We start from the raw sequence: 18,027 nt of genomic DNA, 5'->3' as shown, positions 1-18,027 counted from the left end.
TAAATTTAAAGGTTCTATCGTAAAAACCGAAAGACAACCCAAAAATCTCCTCAAAAAACATCATTAGCACAAACCCTCCTCAAGGATACTTTTACAACAACTTCCATCCTATTTATTTGTTGTTATCGAAGACGAATTTACGTTTCGTACAACATGAATCTGTCCTTGCCAACAGATGAATTCCATTTTTCGTACATGCATGTATTCTGTTCATGCCATTGGCCGAATTTACTTTCCGGAAAGTAATATTACAAGCCACTCCTGTTCATGCTGTGATGAACATTAAAACCGCGCTTTAGTCTTGTATGCCTGGCCATCTTTAGCGATGGTCCAGTTGAATGCAGAGGAAGAGAAACGTCGTTTCCAAATCGAACTTGAATTTCTAAATTGTCTTGCTAATCCCTGGTATCTCAACAGTACGTCGCGAAAATATATAGTGGGGCTTTGGACTAACAGAACGCAGATCTTGCACAGCAGCAATACTTTAAGGATCCTGCCTTTATCCGCTACTTGGAATACCTGCAATATTGGAAGCAACCTGAATATGCCAAATTTGTAGTGTAAGCAGGGTGTTCGTTAACGATTTATGCTCATGCTGGTCTAACACTCGTGCGTGGCTTTTTATTTTTCATTACAGATACCCGCATTCCCTCTATTTTCTTGACTTGCTGCAACATGAGCAATTCCGAGAGCATATCAGCACATCCGAGAACACACAAGAAACGCATCGCATGCAATATTATCACTGGATGTATTTGCGCAATGGGCCGGAAGGACAAGTAAAACAAACCGAAGAAACTGTCACCAACACAACGGCTCCGGAACCCACAGCGGATTCCACAGCGGTAGCTGCTCTTGACAGCCTGCCTCCTGCTTGACCGAGATAGACGGTTAAATCACACTGTGTCGGTTGTTCTGTTCATCTTATTGTACATATTATATTTTTTTATCCTTTTTAAAACTGGCTAATGCGATTTGATTTCCCACTATCTTTTTGTTATTTCATTTTCCAGCCGCTCAAATGTGGAGAGCTTTTCTTTGAAGAGTTTGGTTCGTTCCAAGTTGGGTTGGCAAATCAAGTCGAGATCGTCTCCCTGAGTCTGATTCACCATCTCCTCTAATGTCATGTTCTTGTCTTCACGCATGCCATACTTTGCAAGCAAGGCGCCTCCCAGACTTGCGCTATTGGTGCCTTGAGATTTGTACACCGGAAGACCGAATACATCCGACAACACTTGCAGTAGATTCTTATTCACCGATGCGCCTCCCGTGGCAAGAATGCGTCGGACTTTACTCAACGGCATCATGTATTTGACTCGAAGGAGCATGGAGAAGAATTGGGATTCCAAAATGGCAGGAACGTTTGTCTGGGGTTCCGAGAATTCTTCGACAGGTTGCCCGTTTTCAAACCGATGGATGCCTTTGGCAAAGGGAACAATTTCTTGCATCCAGTAATAAAAGCCGATTTGTCCCTCTTTGCATGGCTTGCCAAGATATTCGTTGAACGTATCCCAGCTTCCGTTAGCATACAGGTCGCGGATGCGTTGCCGCGCAAGAGATCCGTTCTTGTAGCAGATCATACCCATAAATCCTTCAGGATCCGTTGGATGCGCCATCAAATGAGCTTCGGTTGTCGGTACCGCGTCTTGCTTTTTTAGATACACCAGAACTGTGTCTGAAGTGCCCAAAGAAACCACACAATCTCCGCTACGCAAATTCATCGAGGAAAGCGTTGCCGCATTATCTCCTGTAAATGGCATGATGACACATTCTATTAAGAGTTTATCAGCGATAAACAGAACCTCCGCACATAACATTCAACCTGATACCGTGACGTACCTGGATTGAATCCATACCGTTTCACATAATAAGGCGCAATTTGTCCGAGACGAACTCCTCCCTCCGTAGGCTCCAACGCCAATTTGCCGTAAAGGTCCTTTCCACCACAAAAATCGACCAGATCCTTGTCCCAGCGGTGCGTCATGATATTCATCATATTCGTTCCTGAACCTTCATTCGCATCAACAGGCGCGATATTTCCAAGCAATAATGAAGCGAGAAAGGAGCTGACCAGTTGGATATACTGTGTTGCATCGTACGCTTCTTTCTCATTGTGATAGAACTGCGTATGAAAAAGAAGAGAAAGGCGCCAAATCCATGGTCAGTAAAATGATCATCTGCGACACGAACCCGTAAATTCTCACCTTTGCAATCTGATTTCCAGTGAAACGCTCATATGCCTTGGAGCCGGTTAAATTTGCCAATGCTTGATCCCCTCCTACAAATTGCTCCAACGCCCGGCATTCTTTTGTTGTGCTTGCATCCTGCCAAATAGGCGACTGAGCACGCGAAAACGCGTTACTGAATTGCTCAGTCAATGGTTGTGATGGATCCAAGTTCTTTAAAGCCTCAACGCCTTTTGCTGACCAATAAACGCTGGCATGTTGCTGACAAGTCAAACATTTAATGCCCCGTTCAGTGTACCATTATCAAGTCCATTACCTGAGCATCACCGGCAATACCACAAATATTATTGACAACGTTCTTGGCTGCTAAACGTTCAAGCAGCATATCCAGAGCTTTAATCCACATCATGGGCGGTGAAGTGGCCACATCGCCGTGAATAATGGCGCCATGCACGGTTCCAAATTCCGGTAAATCATTGTCAAAGTTCACAGCGTCTTCCGCTATAATACGGTGTTCGGAATTTATCACTGTGCATTTTAACTGTTGCGTTGACAAGTCAAGACCCAAGTAATGAGGCATGGTGATCAGATAAGTAGAGTCGGGTTCACGCGTTTTTAAAGCGGATTTTTGGTCAATTAGATCCGTCGGATGCCAAAAAACTCGATTCCCGATATGTTTCAAGAGTGATGCTTGGATTCGAATATTACAAATCCGACCAGCGAAGCGCCACCACAGAAAAAAACTCACCTCAATGACCATCAACACTCCAGTTTTATCCCAACAAAATCATCATTGCCAGACAAAGTTACACAATTACCAGAGAAAAACCATCGTTTGCACCCCAATGAATAAAGAGAACCTTCTTTATGTTGTGATAAGATGTACAAAGGAAGCATGAAATGAAAAAGGGCGAAATAAAAGGGGGAGCAAAAAGAAAAAAAAAATAACAACTTTTTCCTGTCTATGAAGCGAAAAACAGATAATAGAAAATGTAAAAAAAAACCAATCTCCTTTGGACAAAGATTTGATTGATATATCGTGTAGTTTACAACTTGACGTTCTTTCGGAGCGATTCCTTGTATTCGGCAATGGAGCCTTCGAAAGGTTCAACCTTGCCGTTCTCACATCGCCAGATTTGCTTGGCAACTTGGGAAATCAGTCTGAAATCGTGAGAAACAAGAACAACACCACCAGTGAAGTTGTTGATGGCATTGGCCAGCGAGTCAATGGATTCCATATCCAAATGGTTAGTAGGTTCGTCCAACAAGATGATGTGAGGACGGGCCACCGCCAATTCGGCAAAGACCAAGCGAGACTTCAAACCATCGGAAAGTTGGCCAATAGGGGATGTTTGATGGGTACCGGACAAACCGTAACGGCCAATCTGTTGACGCCAAAAGTCGGTCTGAGTGCTCTCCTGAGGGAACTTCTTCTTCATGTAATCAATAGGAGACAAGTCCATATCGAGCTGATCGTTGGAGTGCTGAGAGTACTTGCCGAGCTTCAAGGCAGTGTGACGCTGGACGCGACCTTCGGTAGGCACCAATTCACCGCTCATCAACTTCAAAAGTGTAGATTTACCAGCACCATTGGGACCGACAAGAGCCACACGGGAATCCATATCCACACCCAATTCAATATCTCTGTACAGAGCCTTGGACATATCACCGCTGTAGGAGAAAGAGACTTCCTGGAAAGCAAGCACAGGAGGAGGAAGCTTGGCAACATCCGTGAAGGCGAACTTGAACAACGGAGGCTTTTCGACGTTTTCAATCAAACCAGCGGCTTCCATCTTATCAATAATCTTCTGCTTGGATTTAGCTTGACGCACCAAGTTGGCATAAGTACCGGCGGAGGCAATGAACTTCTTGATGTGAGCAATTTCTTCTTGCTGCTTAGCGTAAGCCTTGGCCTGGTTGATTTCGTTTTCTTCCTTGGTCTTGACAAACGTATCGTAGTTACCACCATAGTACACGAGCTTACGCTTGTGGGTCAAGTGCATCATGTTGGTACAGACACCGTTCAAGAAATCCTGGGAGTGAGACACAACAACCAAAATACGGTTGTAGGTCTTCAAGTATTCTTCAAGCCAGACACACGCTTCAAGATCCAAATGGTTGGTAGGTTCATCCAAAAGCAATAAGGTAGGCTTAATGAAAAGAGCACGAGCCAACGCGACTCTCATACGCCAACCACCAGACATGTCCTTGGTAGCCTTTTGCATCTGCTTCGTATCGAAACCCAAACCTGACAAAAGAGTACAAGCTCTAGGTTCGAAAGTGGCGGCATCCATCTGTTCGATACGTTCATAGATATCGTCCAACAATGGGTTGTCCGCACCATCTTCTTCGCCGAGAAGATCCTCCACTTGCTTTTCGAGACGAGCGACTTCCTGTTGGGCCGAGTAGATGACAGCCTCAATGGCGTTCATATCCGAAGGTTCGGCTTCCTGGTTCAGCAAGTAGGTCTAACAAAAAAAAAAAAAAGTCAGGGTCAGCATCCCCTACGCAAACAGGTGTACATAATGATTATACATACATCAATGTGATCAGGAATTTCAATATCTCTGTAAGCAAGCGATTGCAAAAAGGTGGATTTGCCTGAACCGTTGGCACCAATAAGACCGTAACGACGGCCAAAATTGAGTTCGATGGTCGCATTATCAATAAGAACACGTCCGTGGAAGTTGAGAGAGTATGAGTCGATCTTGATATCTCTGCTACGTTCCTGCGAAGTATAAACACCAGTAGCAGTACGATCAACCTGAATCTTCAATTTGTCCATGCCCAGATCATCGGTTGCGCTGGCGTCATTGGGTGTGTTCTTTCCCGAAGTCTTGGGAGTGGAACCGGCACTCAAGCCCTTGGCTTCAGCACGGGCGGCCTTGGCCGCGAGACGCTTTGCCTTGGATGCGGAAATCGAACTCATACTGGAAAAGAGTTAAGTGTAGAGGAAGAGGAGGGGGGAGTTCAAGCTAAGAAATCCAAGTAAAAAAATACCAACATTAAATAAAGGTTTTCAGTGACGTTTTTTTCTTCTGACTTTGATTGGACATTCAAAACGACTATCCCCTTTTTCAACAACCGACTGTCGATGTGACTACATCTCACCAGTTACGAGGAGGGTCTTCTCGTCATTTGATTGGACGAAAAACTGCGGATCAGCTTGGGCATAACGTCATTAGTTGAACGGGGAATTTTTTTTTTTTTTTTTTTTTTTTGGGTTGTAGTGGGCTTTTTTTTTTTAGCTGTCGGCCCCAGTGGTTAGCGACTGCTGTGAATCAAAAACCCATATATAGACGCTTCACCTCCATTGTCGTTTGTTTACAATGGTGCCTCCATAAAAAGTTGCGTTAATACTATAACTAATGAACATGGAATGGTGCCTGGAAACGATAACATCTATAAAAGGCTTAGTGCTAAAAAAACTTTTTTTTTGTTCTTTTTCAATTTTGACGAATTAGCAAGGGGAAAACCGTGAAGTATTGCAGACTCCCTTTGCAGCTATTGCATGTCACTGAATTGAAGTAGACCTTTGACAGTGTCGAGCAGCAATCGACACGTATGCATACGTGATCCATGGGAAAGCCATAGGATATGCGCCCTTGGAGATCCTTTATACGAAGAACACAATGGAAGGCATCTATGGGCTACTGCTTTGTATAGTTTGATCTTTCTCCATCGCACGCTATCAATAAGCCAAATTTGATTTGAATGATTTTTATGCACTGAAAAAGATTCGAACGCATCTCCAAATAAAAAATAAAAATAAAAATAAAAAATGCAGAGGACAGTGTGTGTAACATGAGATTAGAAAATGGTAAGCAAAAATATAGAAACCGTAGCTGAAAATAAGTAGTAGATGATGATTAAGTAAGTTGCAATTTTTTTAATAATTAGAAATTAACGTCGATACGAGAAAAGTCTTTATGTCCTAGTTCCTTTTCGAGTTCCTTGAACATGGCTTCGTCTTCGTCGTGGTAATATGATTTGGCTGGCTTCACCTTATTGGCAAGGGTGGGGACCGGAGGAGTTCTCATGGATGCCAAGGCAGTGCTGTGGCTAGGCGTAGTCGGACCCACAGATGAAATCGAACTGGCCGATTTTGTACTAAACGTTGAACCTCGTCTATCTGTCACATCGCGTGGTCGCAAGAACTCAGCTAATTGACCATCATCCACTGCTTTAATCAAATCGTCCAGTTGCTATGGATGTAAAACAAAGCCAGGAAAATAACCAAGAGTTAATATCATTCGATTGCCACAAGCCATCAATGCAGCTGTTATACGTACGCCGCGATATTCACCACCAACAAAGATCTGAGGTAGTTGTTTTGGTCCATTATGTTGACGGCGCATGTGTTGTAAGGCCGTTTCATGTTTTGCGACATCCACAGCTTGGTATTCGATTTGCTTTGACTGTAACAATGTTTGTATAGACTCTTGGTTTCTTTTGATGGTGGAGTTTGCTGATACGCTGGATAGATACACTTGGACCATGGCCGGATCCCGAGGTTGAACTTCCAATGCCTGATGCTGTTGTAAGGCGCTAATAGGCCATCGGATTTTGCCGAGGCCACCCGTTTTGCGTAGTACCGGCATACTGACGCTCGCATGCTCCGATGCGTTCAATAAACCTTGGATTTCGGCTTGCTGGCCCTTTTTCATCGAAGAAAGTTGCTCACGGTGCGATTCCTGAAGCGAAGCCACTTGCTGGGAATGATCGTGCTCGGATTGTTCAAACTCTCGCAGTAATCGCTCGACTTCATCATTCACCTGCGATTTGGCCTGTTTCTCTGCATTGGCCAGCTTTTCTTTCACCTGGGCAAGCGATTGTTCGTGCTGTAAATGCAATTCATTCAGTTTCGATTTTTGCTGACGTTCCAGTTCCTTGATGGCTTTGGCATGACTTGACTGGAGAGCCGCCAAAGATTTTTGATGTTCATCCAACGCACGGTCTTTTTCAGCCATCGCCTGAGCATGGGATTGCAAAATAGATTCATGTTTCTCCTTTTGTGCCTAGAATAACGAAAAAAAGAAAAAAAAAAAGGCACCAGTGTTATTTTATAATCTTCAATGGTAGGAAAAAGGATCTTACCTCCAATTGTTGGTTTAATTCCTCCAGTTTTTGAATCAGCAATCGGTCGTTTTCCAAGTCCATAGTCAAACGATTCATACGTTTCTGTCGTTCTTGGTCCGGCATTTTAGGCTTACGGTCACGCCGGGTCAATTCTGATCGTAGTTCGGCCAATTCGTTCTCTTTTTCAGCAAGACGAGCTACTGCATCCTTGTTCTACCGACCAAAAGTAAGAACCAATTGAGTCAACCTGGAAATTAATGCAAGATAAACTGAAATATTACCGTCTGCTTCAACTCTTCCAGTTGCTTCGTCACCTCCTCCAATGCTGGCTTGATAAGTTCAGCATGCTCGGATTCCCATTTCAATTCAAGTTCTTCTAGCTGCTTGTCTTTAGATCGCAATAGCTCATCTTTTTCTGCCAGCTGATGACGAGCCTGATCTTCGGTTTTTTGAGCCAGATCTTCTTGCTCAATTTTATGCATCATATCCTGAATTTGTTGTTCTCGCTGCTTGAGCATTTCTTCCTTTTGTTGCAAGCTAGCCAGCATTTCCTGATGCCGCGTATCGTTGCTCGGTTGCTCCTGTTGCGCTTGCAGCTTTTGCCGTAATTCGTTGAGTTCAGCCGACTGGCGAGCAATCATATCCAAATGCTCGCTATTCTGCTGGCGCTTGTCAGTCCCATTTTGAAAATTAGGATCCCTCATTCTGGGGACGTTATATACCTTGGTTTTCAGTTCATTGTATTCTTGACGTATTTGCGAAACAGCGACAGAAGTGGTGCTGACGATGCTCTGCGGGCGCTTGGATTTTTTGCCAGCCGATGCTTTGTTCTGCGATTTACTACGACTTCCTAAGCAAGGCATTATTTGGGAGAAGACGCACTTTTTCGGTTTTATAAAGAAAAAAGTGAGAATAAGAAGGATAATTCGAATGATAACATGATGATCAAGATCCAAGTATTATTTTATTTCTCCAATTCAATACTTATTTCACGCATGTGCTGAATAGTTTGCACGTTGTGGGAGAGGATTTTTCCCCTAACAAGCCGTTGCTTGCCCAAAAATAACCGTTGGACTCATGACCAGATTTGTTCAGGGAGCAATACCTGAGCATCAGGATTCATTGGATACTTCTATGCGATTTTCTTCTATTTATTTTTTTCTTTTCTCCACATAATAAGCCTCCTTGACTGATCGACAAGCTGGCTCCCCTTGTCGTCCAAGCTGAATGTCATTTTTTGTGAAATTCCCCCTTCCCGGGCCCACCCCTTGTTTTCCCTTTCTCTTCCAATCCAATTTTTTCTATTTTTTTTTTCATGTTCACTGATGTCTCAATACCTGTTTGATTTTGTTTTCACTTGGCTTGGTTTCATCAGGTAATAATTTTTTTAGCTGACATCTCGTACTTATAAGATGTATTTGTCCGTCTCAAGATAAATTTGAAAAGTGAATGATATACAGTCGATGTACATTCGCGGATTCATTTATGTAATACATAGCGTAGATACAGCTCATCTATAAAATGCAAATGACTGGTAGACCAACGAATTAATGCAAGCTCGTCCATTCCTTCATCGACATCTCCAACTTACCGTATACCTGGTGCTCGCGCTTCAGCAAAATAGCGGATCGCATCAGGAACTGAGACGCCGAGTCGTTCAATCATGTAACAGCAAATAAAGAATCCCGTTCGATTAAATCTAACATGATAAAAACGGTATCAAAAAATTATGTCAACTTTGACATGAGATTGACACTTTTTGATCAAGGACATACCCGTAATGACAATGCACAGCAATTTGCATATCCGGCCGTTTCTCTCTACACGCGTCGACGGTGGCAATAAATCGTTCGACGTCTTCTCGGGTTGGTGGAATTTTCGACACGGTCCTTATTTTGATATATTCAATCCGCGAGTTTTCGAAATCAGTGGTTCGGTAAGGCGGTGAATCATTGGAGATATCGATAATAAAGCCGATTTCAGGGTATTTCGCGAGAAAAGCAGAGGGACAATGATGAGGATCGGTTTGACGCATCACTTTCATGGCGCGGAACTGAGAAGGGCCAATAGGAATCGCTGTAATATTAGGCGTACGTGCCCACTTGAAGCAAAAATGTTAGATGATAAAACCCAAGTCATTGGACCTTGATATCTCATATCTACCTTTTCATAATTTTTGAGATCCCATTTATTCTCACCCTTGGTACGATTCAGCACTTGCCAAGCTCCGCTCAGTGTGTGGAGTCCGCAATTCTTGATCAGAAAATCCGACATGACAGGATTGACTAATTCTGGTTTGACCACCATAGGCATATGGCTCACATCGGGAATCACATAAGGTACTGGCACACGCAAGTTTTCTGCCTGATCAATATTGCTCCACTCTGTTTCACTGGGGTCCAGCCCTAATAAATGGTTGCGGATAATATTCATATCATTGGGCGGCGTTATTTTGTCCTGGATTTCAATGAGATCAACTAAAAAAAAAAAAAAAAAAAAAAAAAAAAAAAATTGCTGTCCGCCTAGGCAAACTTACCTCACTGCCACCTATTAATAACACGCCCACTTTGATCTTTTGGTATATGCTGACATCGGGAAAAGTCGCACCATGGACGAACCGCTTGTAAACCGAGGTCCGACTCTGCAAGTTCCATCGCAATTGCCTTCCATTTTGATAGTATCAGCATAGGCAGCGATGCAACACGTAAAATTGAATTCTTACCATCTGCGATATTGATCTTCTGCATGTAATCCCAGAAATCGTTCGACACTTTTGCTGTAGAGTCCACCTTTACGATCTGCCACTCTCGCAAAGTCAAACAGAGAGTTTGGAATCCAGCGAAGTCGTTTAACATTTTCCTTGTGTGCTTGTGACAATCCTTCCTTTGGCGATATTAAAACGAGGGCTTTGAGACTTTTCTGAACTTCTGGTGATGAGGCGACATAGGTGGCAATTGAACATCCGTAAGAGTGAGCAACGATGACAGTGGAAGGATAGTGGTAGCGATCTAAAAGTAATGATTTGATGTCGTCTACCAGAGACGCTGTGGTGTATGAGTGCCAACTATTCCATCGTCAGCATGAGTATAAAATCCGCGCACCATCAACTATCTTTTTGAAGCCATTACCTTGATTCTACCTCGCTCTTGCCACAACCCAATAGATCGACGGCCAACACATGCGCGGTTTGTGAGAAATACTTTATCTGACGCTCCCACTGTGCTACCTAAAATTCGTATAAGAAGTCATATCAAGAATGAACCCATTTTCATCACTCGCTTACCTGTCCGCCTAGTCCATGAATAAATACAACGAGAGGGACTTTGCTTCCTAGTTCGTGAATGATATGAACGATACGTAGGCGGTGACCCTTAATCTCTACGTATTGTGTATGTTGTGCGACGATATCAGATTCCTCTATTGGGAGAAGAAGAGCGCAGAATAAGTTGAAGGCCAAAACTGTTAGAATGCAGGAATACTTGCGTTCATTGACAAGTTCGTGTTCCAGTTGAAGTTCGGCTAGATCTCGTTTACTGAAAAAGAAGCACAACCGCTCCATGACTCGCCATGCGCATGCTCGAACATCGTCACGAAAGTAGTAGTATACTCCAGCTGCTGTGGCCAGTGAAATAACCAGTGATGCAGTATTTTCGGCTGACGGCGCGAAAAGATGGGTTGAAGGTTTGTACATTGAGGTTAATGAGCAGTCAATAACCATTTTTATCCCATCGACTTCCATTTTGTTACAGATCCGGTACGGAATTTTAAATTTTGTGCAATTTCATACAATTGTCAAAAAAAATTGTTGACTCATGTTCGAGTCATCGGATGAGACGACTCCCTCCCCTCCGCTGTTTTGTCTCTTTTCACTAAACATATTTTGACAAATAGTGCTTCATACATCAATACTTGCAGCTGTTAAGTTTCTGTCTTTTGTGCGACGGATCCCGCAATGACTCTATCCCGTGCAACACAAGTTACAAGTGTATTTTTTCACGCAGAATTGAGAAAAAACTGAACATGGATATGGTTTGGATTCGCGGAGTTTTCCCGAAATTTCGACCTTTGAAAATTTTATTGCCCATCATTGACAGATCAAAGTTCTAATCTGACAGCTCATCCATAGATTGACCTATCTCGTCCTTTTCCTATTTAACAATAAAGTCTCTTGAGAAAGGCGGCAAATCGACAAACAAGACAAATTGGACATGCAGAAGGCTGGTATAGTTTTATTGTCACTTACGGATTCAAGTTGTGTCTATTGCATGCTACAGGTCGAACCTGTTATACACTTCTTTGGGAAAAACAAAGAGGATCTGAGAAAGTTAGAAGATTGTCTGGGGGAAAAGAATTTTTATCTGATGAATGCGAACAAAAAAAGTTGGTTATTCTGAGCCTTCCATCACGCCACGTTTAACTGGAGATCGATGAAGACGATCACTTTCAGTGAAGCAGCTTATGCATTTCCGCGCTGTAAAGACTTCTTCGTACAGTTGTCTTTCATTTTGCTCGCTGTCTTTTCAAAATGCAATATCCCACGCTACTGCCTTTGTGGAAATAGCCAGTGGTAGGATTGGAGTCGGAAGTGGTCATTGCTATATTGGTTAACAGCGAAATACCCGTCTTCTCCGTTTGCATGTCCATATCTGTTGTTGTTTGGGGTCAATTCGTTGGAGATCCTCACAAAGCCAGCATTGTCATGAGTACCCACACTCTTCCTGATGTATTGGGGCCCGTCAGACAGTTTCTTCAGACATTCCTTGGTTATTTACACGGAAATTCCAGTAAAATCTCGGTGGGTTTACAAAACGTTTTACGTTCACAAGGTCAGCCTACTTGCTTTAACTTTATACCCACTTTTACTCCTTTTTTTCATTTCTACACGATCTTTTTCAAGCGTTCATCCAACCGGAAGAACTTGGATGCACCTGACGTTTCATCTCTTGGAAATTGAGGACCTGAATAAAACTCCGCTGATCCAGGTGAAAGATCGAAGAATACCTGTCACATGAGTGGCTTGGCTGCTCCAAAGTTAATCTTTCAAAGAAAAAAAAAGCTTGTCTGCTATTCACTATTCACTTTGATACCTCACCATGCGTCCTCTTACTGCTGAAGAAACTACCACACTCTTCGAGAAACTTGCTAAATAGTAAGTGTATAAGTGCTGTGTGAACTCATCATATATATTAATACTTTATTTTAAAAGCATTGGCGCCAATATTAAGCACCTGATCGATCGACCCGATGAGACATACTGTTTCCGCCTTCACAAAGATAAAGTCTATTATTTAAGGTATACTTTGCGTCAAATTCGAAAAGTTAAAAAAAGTAATGTCTAATACGAGTCATGTTTACATAGTGAATCCATGATGCGCATGGCCGTGAGCATCGGTCGTGATCACTTGGGATCGGTCGGTGTATGCTTTGGCAAGTTCACAAAAACCGGCAAATTCAAGTTGCACATCACAGCATTGGATCATTTAGCTCAATACGCAAAGGTTTGTACCTGACATATTTCTACTTGGATGTAGGTGATTAACTTGAGATCTCCTACGTTTTCTTAGCACAAGATCTGGATCAAACCTAATGGTGAAATGCCGTACCTGTACGGTAATCACGTTGTCAAGGCACATTTAGGCAGAATCACCGACGACACGCCCGAACATACTGGTGTTATCATCTATTCCATGTCTGATATGCCTTTAGGATTCGGTGTCACCGCTCGATCCACGGTGGACATGAAGAAACTCCAACCTACAGATTTCATTGTTTTCCATCAAGCTGATGTTGGCGAATATCTGCGCGAGGAAAACACTCTCTTCTAATTTGTATCATAAAACATGGAAAAGCATGCATCATATAAATTCTAGTCATTCATTTTTTAGATAAAAAGGTTCTCTACCTACCCCTTCTTTATTAATAGAGCATGATTGCGAGTATATTGACGACAACAGCGAGCGGCAGACACGGGATGGAAGCGAAAAAAAAAAAAAAAAAAATATCATACAACTTGCATAAGCTTTTTAGGTGTGGATTTATTACATTGGGACACTTTGCGGAAATGAGCTGCTAGGGTCGCTTTGCCATGTATGCGAATATTGGGGCCGATGTACCAAGTCAGTTATTTGAGTGAAGGATCATCAACAGAATATGGATTCTTCCTGAGCAGCCCAATGCGAGCTCGAAGAATGACGTTGCCTCCTGTTAAGATTTAGATGACGGTTTTTTGCGAATGTTTAGCGGACATTTATTTCTATGTGGTTTTAACATTTACTGGCTTGAATTATTATTCAATTGTCAGCAAGTAACAAGTGGTACTCTGATGCTACGCAGAGCCCGCATCGATGACGAAGCTTCAGACAATGCCAACGTAGCTGGTAGTGCATGCGTGAGTCACCGATGTCGGAGTTGCGCACGGGCCGCTGAAATCGCATTGTGGCACCAAAACATATGGCCTGCAGCGCAGAAATCGTACACAGTGCTTCAGTCCTTTGATGATTGGAACCAGGACAGTTTTGCTTTCAAAAATTTCATCTGGCATTGATCAAAAAAACCGCCTTTTGGAAATTTGAGACTCCGGAGCCTACCGTTTTCCAGTGTTGGGTTTATGGTGGTATATGATGCATGTTTTTTCACTGTGTTCATTATAGGGCCAAAAGGTTGATGCTTCTAAAGACAGCAATAACACAAAAGATGTAAAAAGGAAAAAAAAATGCTGCTTTATCTAAAGATAAACAGCACTTGTGAGTTCCTCTTTTTTTGGAATGAATCGCAGAAAGGAACAAAGTTCCTGCATAAGCCACCAATGATCCAACCGCTTGACCGGGAATTTGTGGCCATTTTGGAGCGCATTTCCCTTTCCTTTCTCAGACACTTTCACTAGTGCCGCTTTTATAATGAATCATTCCATTGTACCTAATATACCGGGAATTCCTGTTACGGATGATACCTGGCTAAGAGAAAAAGTAGCTTCGTTGCTACATATGAAAAAATACAGGTTCTTTGTTAACGTTAACTGGTATATGAAGAAAGAAACTGACAAAAGTACCATCGTAGATTTCCAGGCGCACAACCTGTAAGCTTCGGCACAGCGGAATTAGACGAACTAGAAAGAGAAGAGTATGCATTTTACTCTGACAGCTTGTGAGAAAACTTGTGTGCTCACCAGTCTTAGTTATTTTGTTGCAGAAAAGTCGGACGGTATCCGATGCTTGGCTCTATTGCTCGTGAATGAGCGAAAAGAGCAAGAAGTTTATTTGGTAACGCGTCACTGTACCGACATGGACGAGAAAATTACTTCGTTACTGAACATGGCTACAGTTTGACCGAAAAAGCAATTTTCACATGGTCAACAACTTGCAGTTTCCCATTCCAAACGATCCTTCCTTTCGAAAATGTCTTACAGATACCATCATTGACGGGGAATTTGTCTTGGATAAAGAGCCAGACGGTTCAGTAAGTTCGTCTTGTTGTTTTCCTTCAGAAAACCCCATCGTCTAATCTGCCGAATGCCGCCATCAGATGAAGTTACGTTTCCTGCTATTTGACTGTCTCGTCGTTTTTGGCCGCATGCTTATTACGCGTGACCTGAACAAACGGTTGGGTGTATGTAGGATTTATTTCGCTGTCCGGTGGGAACCGCACTCAATCCATGTATTTCATAGTATCTCAAAGGTGAAGTGATCAAGCCGCACCAGAACATGCTTCGCAAAAATCCGCACATGGTTCACCGTCAACCTTTTACGTGAGTACGGTATCTTCTGTGGAAGATGGTTCGACGGTTTAACCTTCCGGCCCTATCATAGTGTGGAATTTAAAGAACAACAATTCACATATCATTTGGATCTCGTGTTCAACGAAATCATTCCCAATTTGAAGCATGGGAACGATGGCTTAATATTCACCTCGGTCGTCGCACCTTATTCGCTCGGCACATCGAACAAAATGTAAGCTACAAAAGTTGCCGTGAACATGGGAAAAGATCCACTCACCGTAGGAGCAGGATCAAATGGAAGCCAGCCAACGAGAATTCTGTGGATTTCAAAGTACATTTAAGATTCCCAGGAAGTTCATTACCTGGTGTTCTCGACTACAATGCCAAGCCGCGAATAGATTTGTATGTATGGCAAGGCGGTCAAGACTATAAATTATTTGATCAACTGGGGATTACCGACCAGGAATGGCGCAAGCTTTTTGGAGATAAACCGAAACAACTAGAAGGACGTATTATCGAATGCAATTATGACCCAGATCTTCAGAGAGACTATAATCTCCCTTCACCATGGCGATTCATGCGATATCGCGATGATAAGCCCGACGGAAACCATCAATCAACAGTGGACAGCGTCTTGACAAGTATCAGAGACGCCGTAACAAAAGAAGAGGTTGGTGTACATCGGCAAATTGAAAGCATTGATACATATTAACATGTCGAATTTAAATGTAGCTGATAGAACATATCCCTCGCATAAGAACTGCATGGGAACAAAGAAAGAAGGCTAAAGAATAAAACGAACCAAACAACTTTTTTTTTCTTTCTGCTGTAATGCAGGACGTCATGGAATACCGGACCAGATTATTTTCTATTGATAACGTCGCTTGCAAACGCGCAAGGATATGAAATGGATGCATTGTTTGTAATTTATTGTTTCAAAAAGAGGGAGAGTGAAAACAAAAGAAGCTATTGACAGATATTTAAAAAAGTTTACTAATAATCGTCACCCTTGGACACAATCTAGTAATAAAAACATGGATTTGATAAGCATGCTTGGAAATAACGCACAAACAGTACTAGTTCCTTCTTACCTCTTTACAAGTAGGTCTAAGCAAGATGGTGTGTTCCAATTGAGCTGTATAACTGCCTTTGATATCACATAATGGAGGGTAAGCTGTCACCACACCGCTACGAACCAAGTTGTTCAAGCCCAACATATATTTTTCTTCGCCAATGCGATCCAAATAACGTCGACAGAAGGGCAAGGTACCAAAATGCTTGTTGATGGTCGCGAGCAATGACTTGGCTTTCGGTAATCGCAAAGGCACAAAACCACTGTCAGCGGACTTGGCATAATGGGAACATTCGCCTTCTTCGATGACATAGCCACGTCCGGTAGAACAGAACGTTTCAATGGCGACTTGCTCGCCCTCTTCCAATTTGGTCTCATCCCCGGAATCTCGTACAATGGGGACCGATTTGCCAGCATGGATGCGGTAAGGCTCGATGGTGTGACCGTTCAAATTGCGAATAGGTTTGATCTGATGTGTCTTGCCGTCCAGCTCGATTTCGCATGAATCATACACTTCGTGAACAGCAGCACCAATATCACATAATCGAACATCGATACCAGCTTCCTTGATACCAGCATAAGTAGCTTCGCGGGCCGCTTCGACGAGAGGATCGAACTTGGGATTGAAATGCATCGTAAAAGCCGAATCAATGATACGACCCTTCACATGAGTACCAAAATCGATCTTCATCACATCATCGTACGTCAGCACCGTCTTATCGCCAGCATTAGGGGTATAATGCGCAGCACAGTGGTTCAAAGAACAACCTGTTGGGAAACCAATACCCGATTCCAAACCGGTCTCTTCCACGAGCGCACGGGTACCATTCTCGATCAGCTCTGAAATCTCAATCATGGTCATGCCAGGCTTGATGGCTTTCTGAGCATAAGCACGGACTTGACGATGCACTTCAGCCGCTCGACGCAGATCGTTGTAATCATCAAATTGCAATCGCTCAGCTGCACGCTTTTCCTCGCTCGTGGTTCTCCACAAGTTACTAAAAAACACCATGTAATATAAGTATCTGACAGGGAAATACACATCCTCATGCTGCCAAGTTTACTTACTCATCCCTGTATTCATGCGTTTCGCCCTCGGGATAAACATTGTCGCGGAAGAGTTTGCTAAGCCCGACAGTGGGCGGTTCAGTCTGCGTCTTGGGTGCTTTCTTCTTCTTCTTATTCTTCTTCTTCTTAGCTAATAAAAAAAAACCAAGCAGTTACACAACCGATTTCATCAAGTGATATGCCAAATTATTTTCTTACCAGCTGATTCTCCCCCTTCTGTTCCTGCCGTCTCTTCGTTGCCTGCATCGTCGGCAGCTTCCTCGTCATTTTCTTCAGCTGGCACCGAGTCACCAGATTCAGCTATATATAGATCATTAGCCAACATTATCGTAGAATGTTGGCAACAGAAAAGCGCTCACCTGCAGCAGCTGATTTCTTCTTTTTATTTTTCTTTTTCTTCTTCTTGGCCGCGGCAGCCCCGTCCGTCTCGGGAATGTTGTCGTTGTCCAGCGAAACTTGGTTCAATTCTTCGGCAGTTGTTTTCACCTTTTCTTCAATGTCTGTCATGGCTGAATAAGGAGATTGACCAGAAAAAAAAATTTGCAGGGAGTGAAAAAAAAAAAAAGACTAATGTACTTTGCTCGAGGTCACGTGATAGACGGATGATCGGCATTCAGGTTCCGAAACATCAATTCAATGGCAAATTTAGGATCCTCGTTGTTATGGTGCTATCAAACATGATAAGAGGCAAGAGGAAATAATTTCCTTGCGATAAGTTCATTACTTGCAAGGTAAAAAGAAAAAAACGTTAAGTCTCCGTCAAGTTCTATGTTCTCTGCATTTTGCAAAGTCGTTTGTTCTTCTTTGTTCGCATGTCCTGTTTAGATTGCTATCACGCACCCGAAGGATCAGATAAAGGGGGTCATCTCAAACCACCAAAAAAATCGGGAAAATCGATCACCAAAATT

At 42.9% G+C, this 18,027-nt stretch overlaps 7 protein-coding genes across 7 annotated transcripts; 3 read left to right on the top strand and 4 right to left on the bottom strand.

Annotated features, from left to right (window-relative positions):
* Positions 1-248: 248 nt before the first annotated feature.
* Positions 249-940, top strand: BYT42DRAFT_564402 (SOH1-domain-containing protein). The gene is made up of 3 exons (XM_051567726.1): positions 249-416; positions 464-560; positions 638-940. The coding sequence occupies exons 1-3, from the start codon at positions 326-328 to the stop codon at positions 876-878; spliced, it is 429 nt and encodes a 142-aa protein (XP_051425697.1). The 5' UTR covers positions 249-325; the 3' UTR covers positions 879-940.
* Positions 941-2,829, bottom strand: BYT42DRAFT_564400 (uncharacterized protein). The gene is made up of 4 exons (XM_051567725.1): positions 2,503-2,829; positions 2,205-2,447; positions 1,840-2,122; positions 941-1,771 (listed from the first exon to the last, which is right to left on the bottom strand). The coding sequence occupies exons 1-4, from the start codon at positions 2,764-2,766 to the stop codon at positions 987-989; spliced, it is 1,575 nt and encodes a 524-aa protein (XP_051425696.1). The 5' UTR covers positions 2,767-2,829; the 3' UTR covers positions 941-986.
* Positions 2,830-3,003: 174 nt separating this feature from the next.
* BYT42DRAFT_643734 (P-loop containing nucleoside triphosphate hydrolase protein) lies at positions 3,004-5,201 on the bottom strand. The gene is made up of 2 exons (XM_051572620.1): positions 4,726-5,201; positions 3,004-4,654 (listed from the first exon to the last, which is right to left on the bottom strand). The coding sequence occupies exons 1-2, from the start codon at positions 5,113-5,115 to the stop codon at positions 3,233-3,235; spliced, it is 1,812 nt and encodes a 603-aa protein (XP_051425695.1). The 5' UTR covers positions 5,116-5,201; the 3' UTR covers positions 3,004-3,232.
* A 3,543-nt stretch (positions 5,202-8,744) lies between these two features.
* On the bottom strand, positions 8,745-10,824 carry BYT42DRAFT_592969 (uncharacterized protein; the record flags this gene model as incomplete). The annotated part of the gene is made up of 9 exons (XM_051570660.1): positions 8,745-8,796; positions 8,857-8,964; positions 9,041-9,366; positions 9,429-9,722; positions 9,802-9,928; positions 9,988-10,329; positions 10,394-10,491; positions 10,549-10,643; positions 10,749-10,824. The coding sequence occupies 9 exons, from the start codon at positions 10,822-10,824 to the stop codon at positions 8,745-8,747; spliced, it is 1,518 nt and encodes a 505-aa protein (XP_051425694.1).
* A 1,509-nt stretch (positions 10,825-12,333) lies between these two features.
* Positions 12,334-13,272, top strand: BYT42DRAFT_564388 (60S ribosome subunit biogenesis protein nip7). Its single transcript, XM_051567724.1, has 4 exons — positions 12,334-12,414; positions 12,472-12,558; positions 12,625-12,763; positions 12,830-13,272. Exons 1-4 carry the CDS (start codon positions 12,359-12,361, stop codon positions 13,088-13,090), a joined length of 543 nt encoding a protein of 180 aa, XP_051425693.1. The 5' UTR covers positions 12,334-12,358; the 3' UTR covers positions 13,091-13,272.
* Positions 13,273-14,066: 794 nt separating this feature from the next.
* Positions 14,067-15,876, top strand: BYT42DRAFT_564385 (mRNA-capping enzyme subunit alpha). The gene is made up of 9 exons (XM_051567723.1): positions 14,067-14,262; positions 14,322-14,384; positions 14,440-14,524; positions 14,586-14,720; positions 14,787-14,870; positions 14,930-15,009; positions 15,071-15,211; positions 15,268-15,649; positions 15,712-15,876. The coding sequence occupies exons 1-9, from the start codon at positions 14,162-14,164 to the stop codon at positions 15,772-15,774; spliced, it is 1,134 nt and encodes a 377-aa protein (XP_051425692.1). The 5' UTR covers positions 14,067-14,161; the 3' UTR covers positions 15,775-15,876.
* On the bottom strand, positions 15,877-17,684 carry BYT42DRAFT_564384 (peptidase M24, structural domain-containing protein). The gene is made up of 5 exons (XM_051567722.1): positions 17,479-17,684; positions 17,318-17,419; positions 17,120-17,249; positions 16,071-17,049; positions 15,877-15,999 (listed from the first exon to the last, which is right to left on the bottom strand). Exons 1-5 carry the CDS (start codon positions 17,624-17,626, stop codon positions 15,973-15,975), a joined length of 1,386 nt encoding a protein of 461 aa, XP_051425691.1. The 5' UTR covers positions 17,627-17,684; the 3' UTR covers positions 15,877-15,972.
* Positions 17,685-18,027: the final 343 nt, after the last annotated feature.

The sequence above is a fragment of the Radiomyces spectabilis genome, assembly GCF_025331425.1.
Source record: "Radiomyces spectabilis strain NRRL 2753 chromosome Unknown BYT42scaffold_4, whole genome shotgun sequence".
NCBI lineage: Eukaryota > Fungi > Mucoromycota > Mucoromycetes > Mucorales > Radiomycetaceae > Radiomyces > Radiomyces spectabilis.
This window is presented reverse-complemented; position numbering and strand designations above follow the sequence as displayed.

What these genes read in the sequence shown, in the direction of transcription:
- BYT42DRAFT_564384 (XM_051567722.1), bottom strand. Translation starts at nt 17,626, where the DNA reads ATGACAGACATTGAAGAAAAGGTGAAAACAACTGCCGAAGAATTGAAC. An exon ending in GAAGAAATCAGCTGCTGCAG is followed by an intron (nt 17,420 to 17,478) that starts GTGAGCGCTTTT and finishes ATCTATATATAG; the next exon opens with CTGAATCTGGTGACTCGGTG. An exon ending in TTAGACCTACTTGTAAAGAG is followed by an intron (nt 16,000 to 16,070) that starts GTAAGAAGGAAC and finishes TTTTATTACTAG; the next exon opens with ATTGTGTCCAAGGGTGACGA.
- BYT42DRAFT_564400 (XM_051567725.1), bottom strand. Translation starts at nt 2,766, where the DNA reads ATGCCTCATTACTTGGGTCTTGACTTGTCAACGCAACAGTTAAAATGC. An exon ending in GTATTGCCGGTGATGCTCAG is followed by an intron (nt 2,448 to 2,502) that starts GTAATGGACTTG and finishes TTGACTTGTCAG; the next exon opens with CAACATGCCAGCGTTTATTG. An exon ending in CTGGAAATCAGATTGCAAAG is followed by an intron (nt 2,123 to 2,204) that starts GTGAGAATTTAC and finishes TTTCATACGCAG; the next exon opens with TTCTATCACAATGAGAAAGA.
- BYT42DRAFT_643734 (XM_051572620.1), bottom strand. Translation starts at nt 5,115, where the DNA reads ATGAGTTCGATTTCCGCATCCAAGGCAAAGCGTCTCGCGGCCAAGGCC. An exon ending in AAATTCCTGATCACATTGAT is followed by an intron (nt 4,655 to 4,725) that starts GTATGTATAATC and finishes TTTTTTTGTTAG; the next exon opens with ACCTACTTGCTGAACCAGGA.
- BYT42DRAFT_564388 (XM_051567724.1), top strand. Translation starts at nt 12,359, where the DNA reads ATGCGTCCTCTTACTGCTGAAGAAACTACCACACTCTTCGAGAAACTT. An exon ending in TTCGAGAAACTTGCTAAATA is followed by an intron (nt 12,415 to 12,471) that starts GTAAGTGTATAA and finishes TTATTTTAAAAG; the next exon opens with CATTGGCGCCAATATTAAGC. An exon ending in ATTTAGCTCAATACGCAAAG is followed by an intron (nt 12,764 to 12,829) that starts GTTTGTACCTGA and finishes ACGTTTTCTTAG; the next exon opens with CACAAGATCTGGATCAAACC.
- BYT42DRAFT_564385 (XM_051567723.1), top strand. Translation starts at nt 14,162, where the DNA reads ATGAATCATTCCATTGTACCTAATATACCGGGAATTCCTGTTACGGAT. An exon ending in CTACATATGAAAAAATACAG is followed by an intron (nt 14,263 to 14,321) that starts GTTCTTTGTTAA and finishes GTACCATCGTAG; the next exon opens with ATTTCCAGGCGCACAACCTG. An exon ending in ACGCCGTAACAAAAGAAGAG is followed by an intron (nt 15,650 to 15,711) that starts GTTGGTGTACAT and finishes ATTTAAATGTAG; the next exon opens with CTGATAGAACATATCCCTCG.
- BYT42DRAFT_564402 (XM_051567726.1), top strand. Translation starts at nt 326, where the DNA reads ATGGTCCAGTTGAATGCAGAGGAAGAGAAACGTCGTTTCCAAATCGAA. An exon ending in TAATCCCTGGTATCTCAACA is followed by an intron (nt 417 to 463) that starts GTACGTCGCGAA and finishes AACAGAACGCAG; the next exon opens with ATCTTGCACAGCAGCAATAC. An exon ending in GAATATGCCAAATTTGTAGT is followed by an intron (nt 561 to 637) that starts GTAAGCAGGGTG and finishes TTTTCATTACAG; the next exon opens with ATACCCGCATTCCCTCTATT.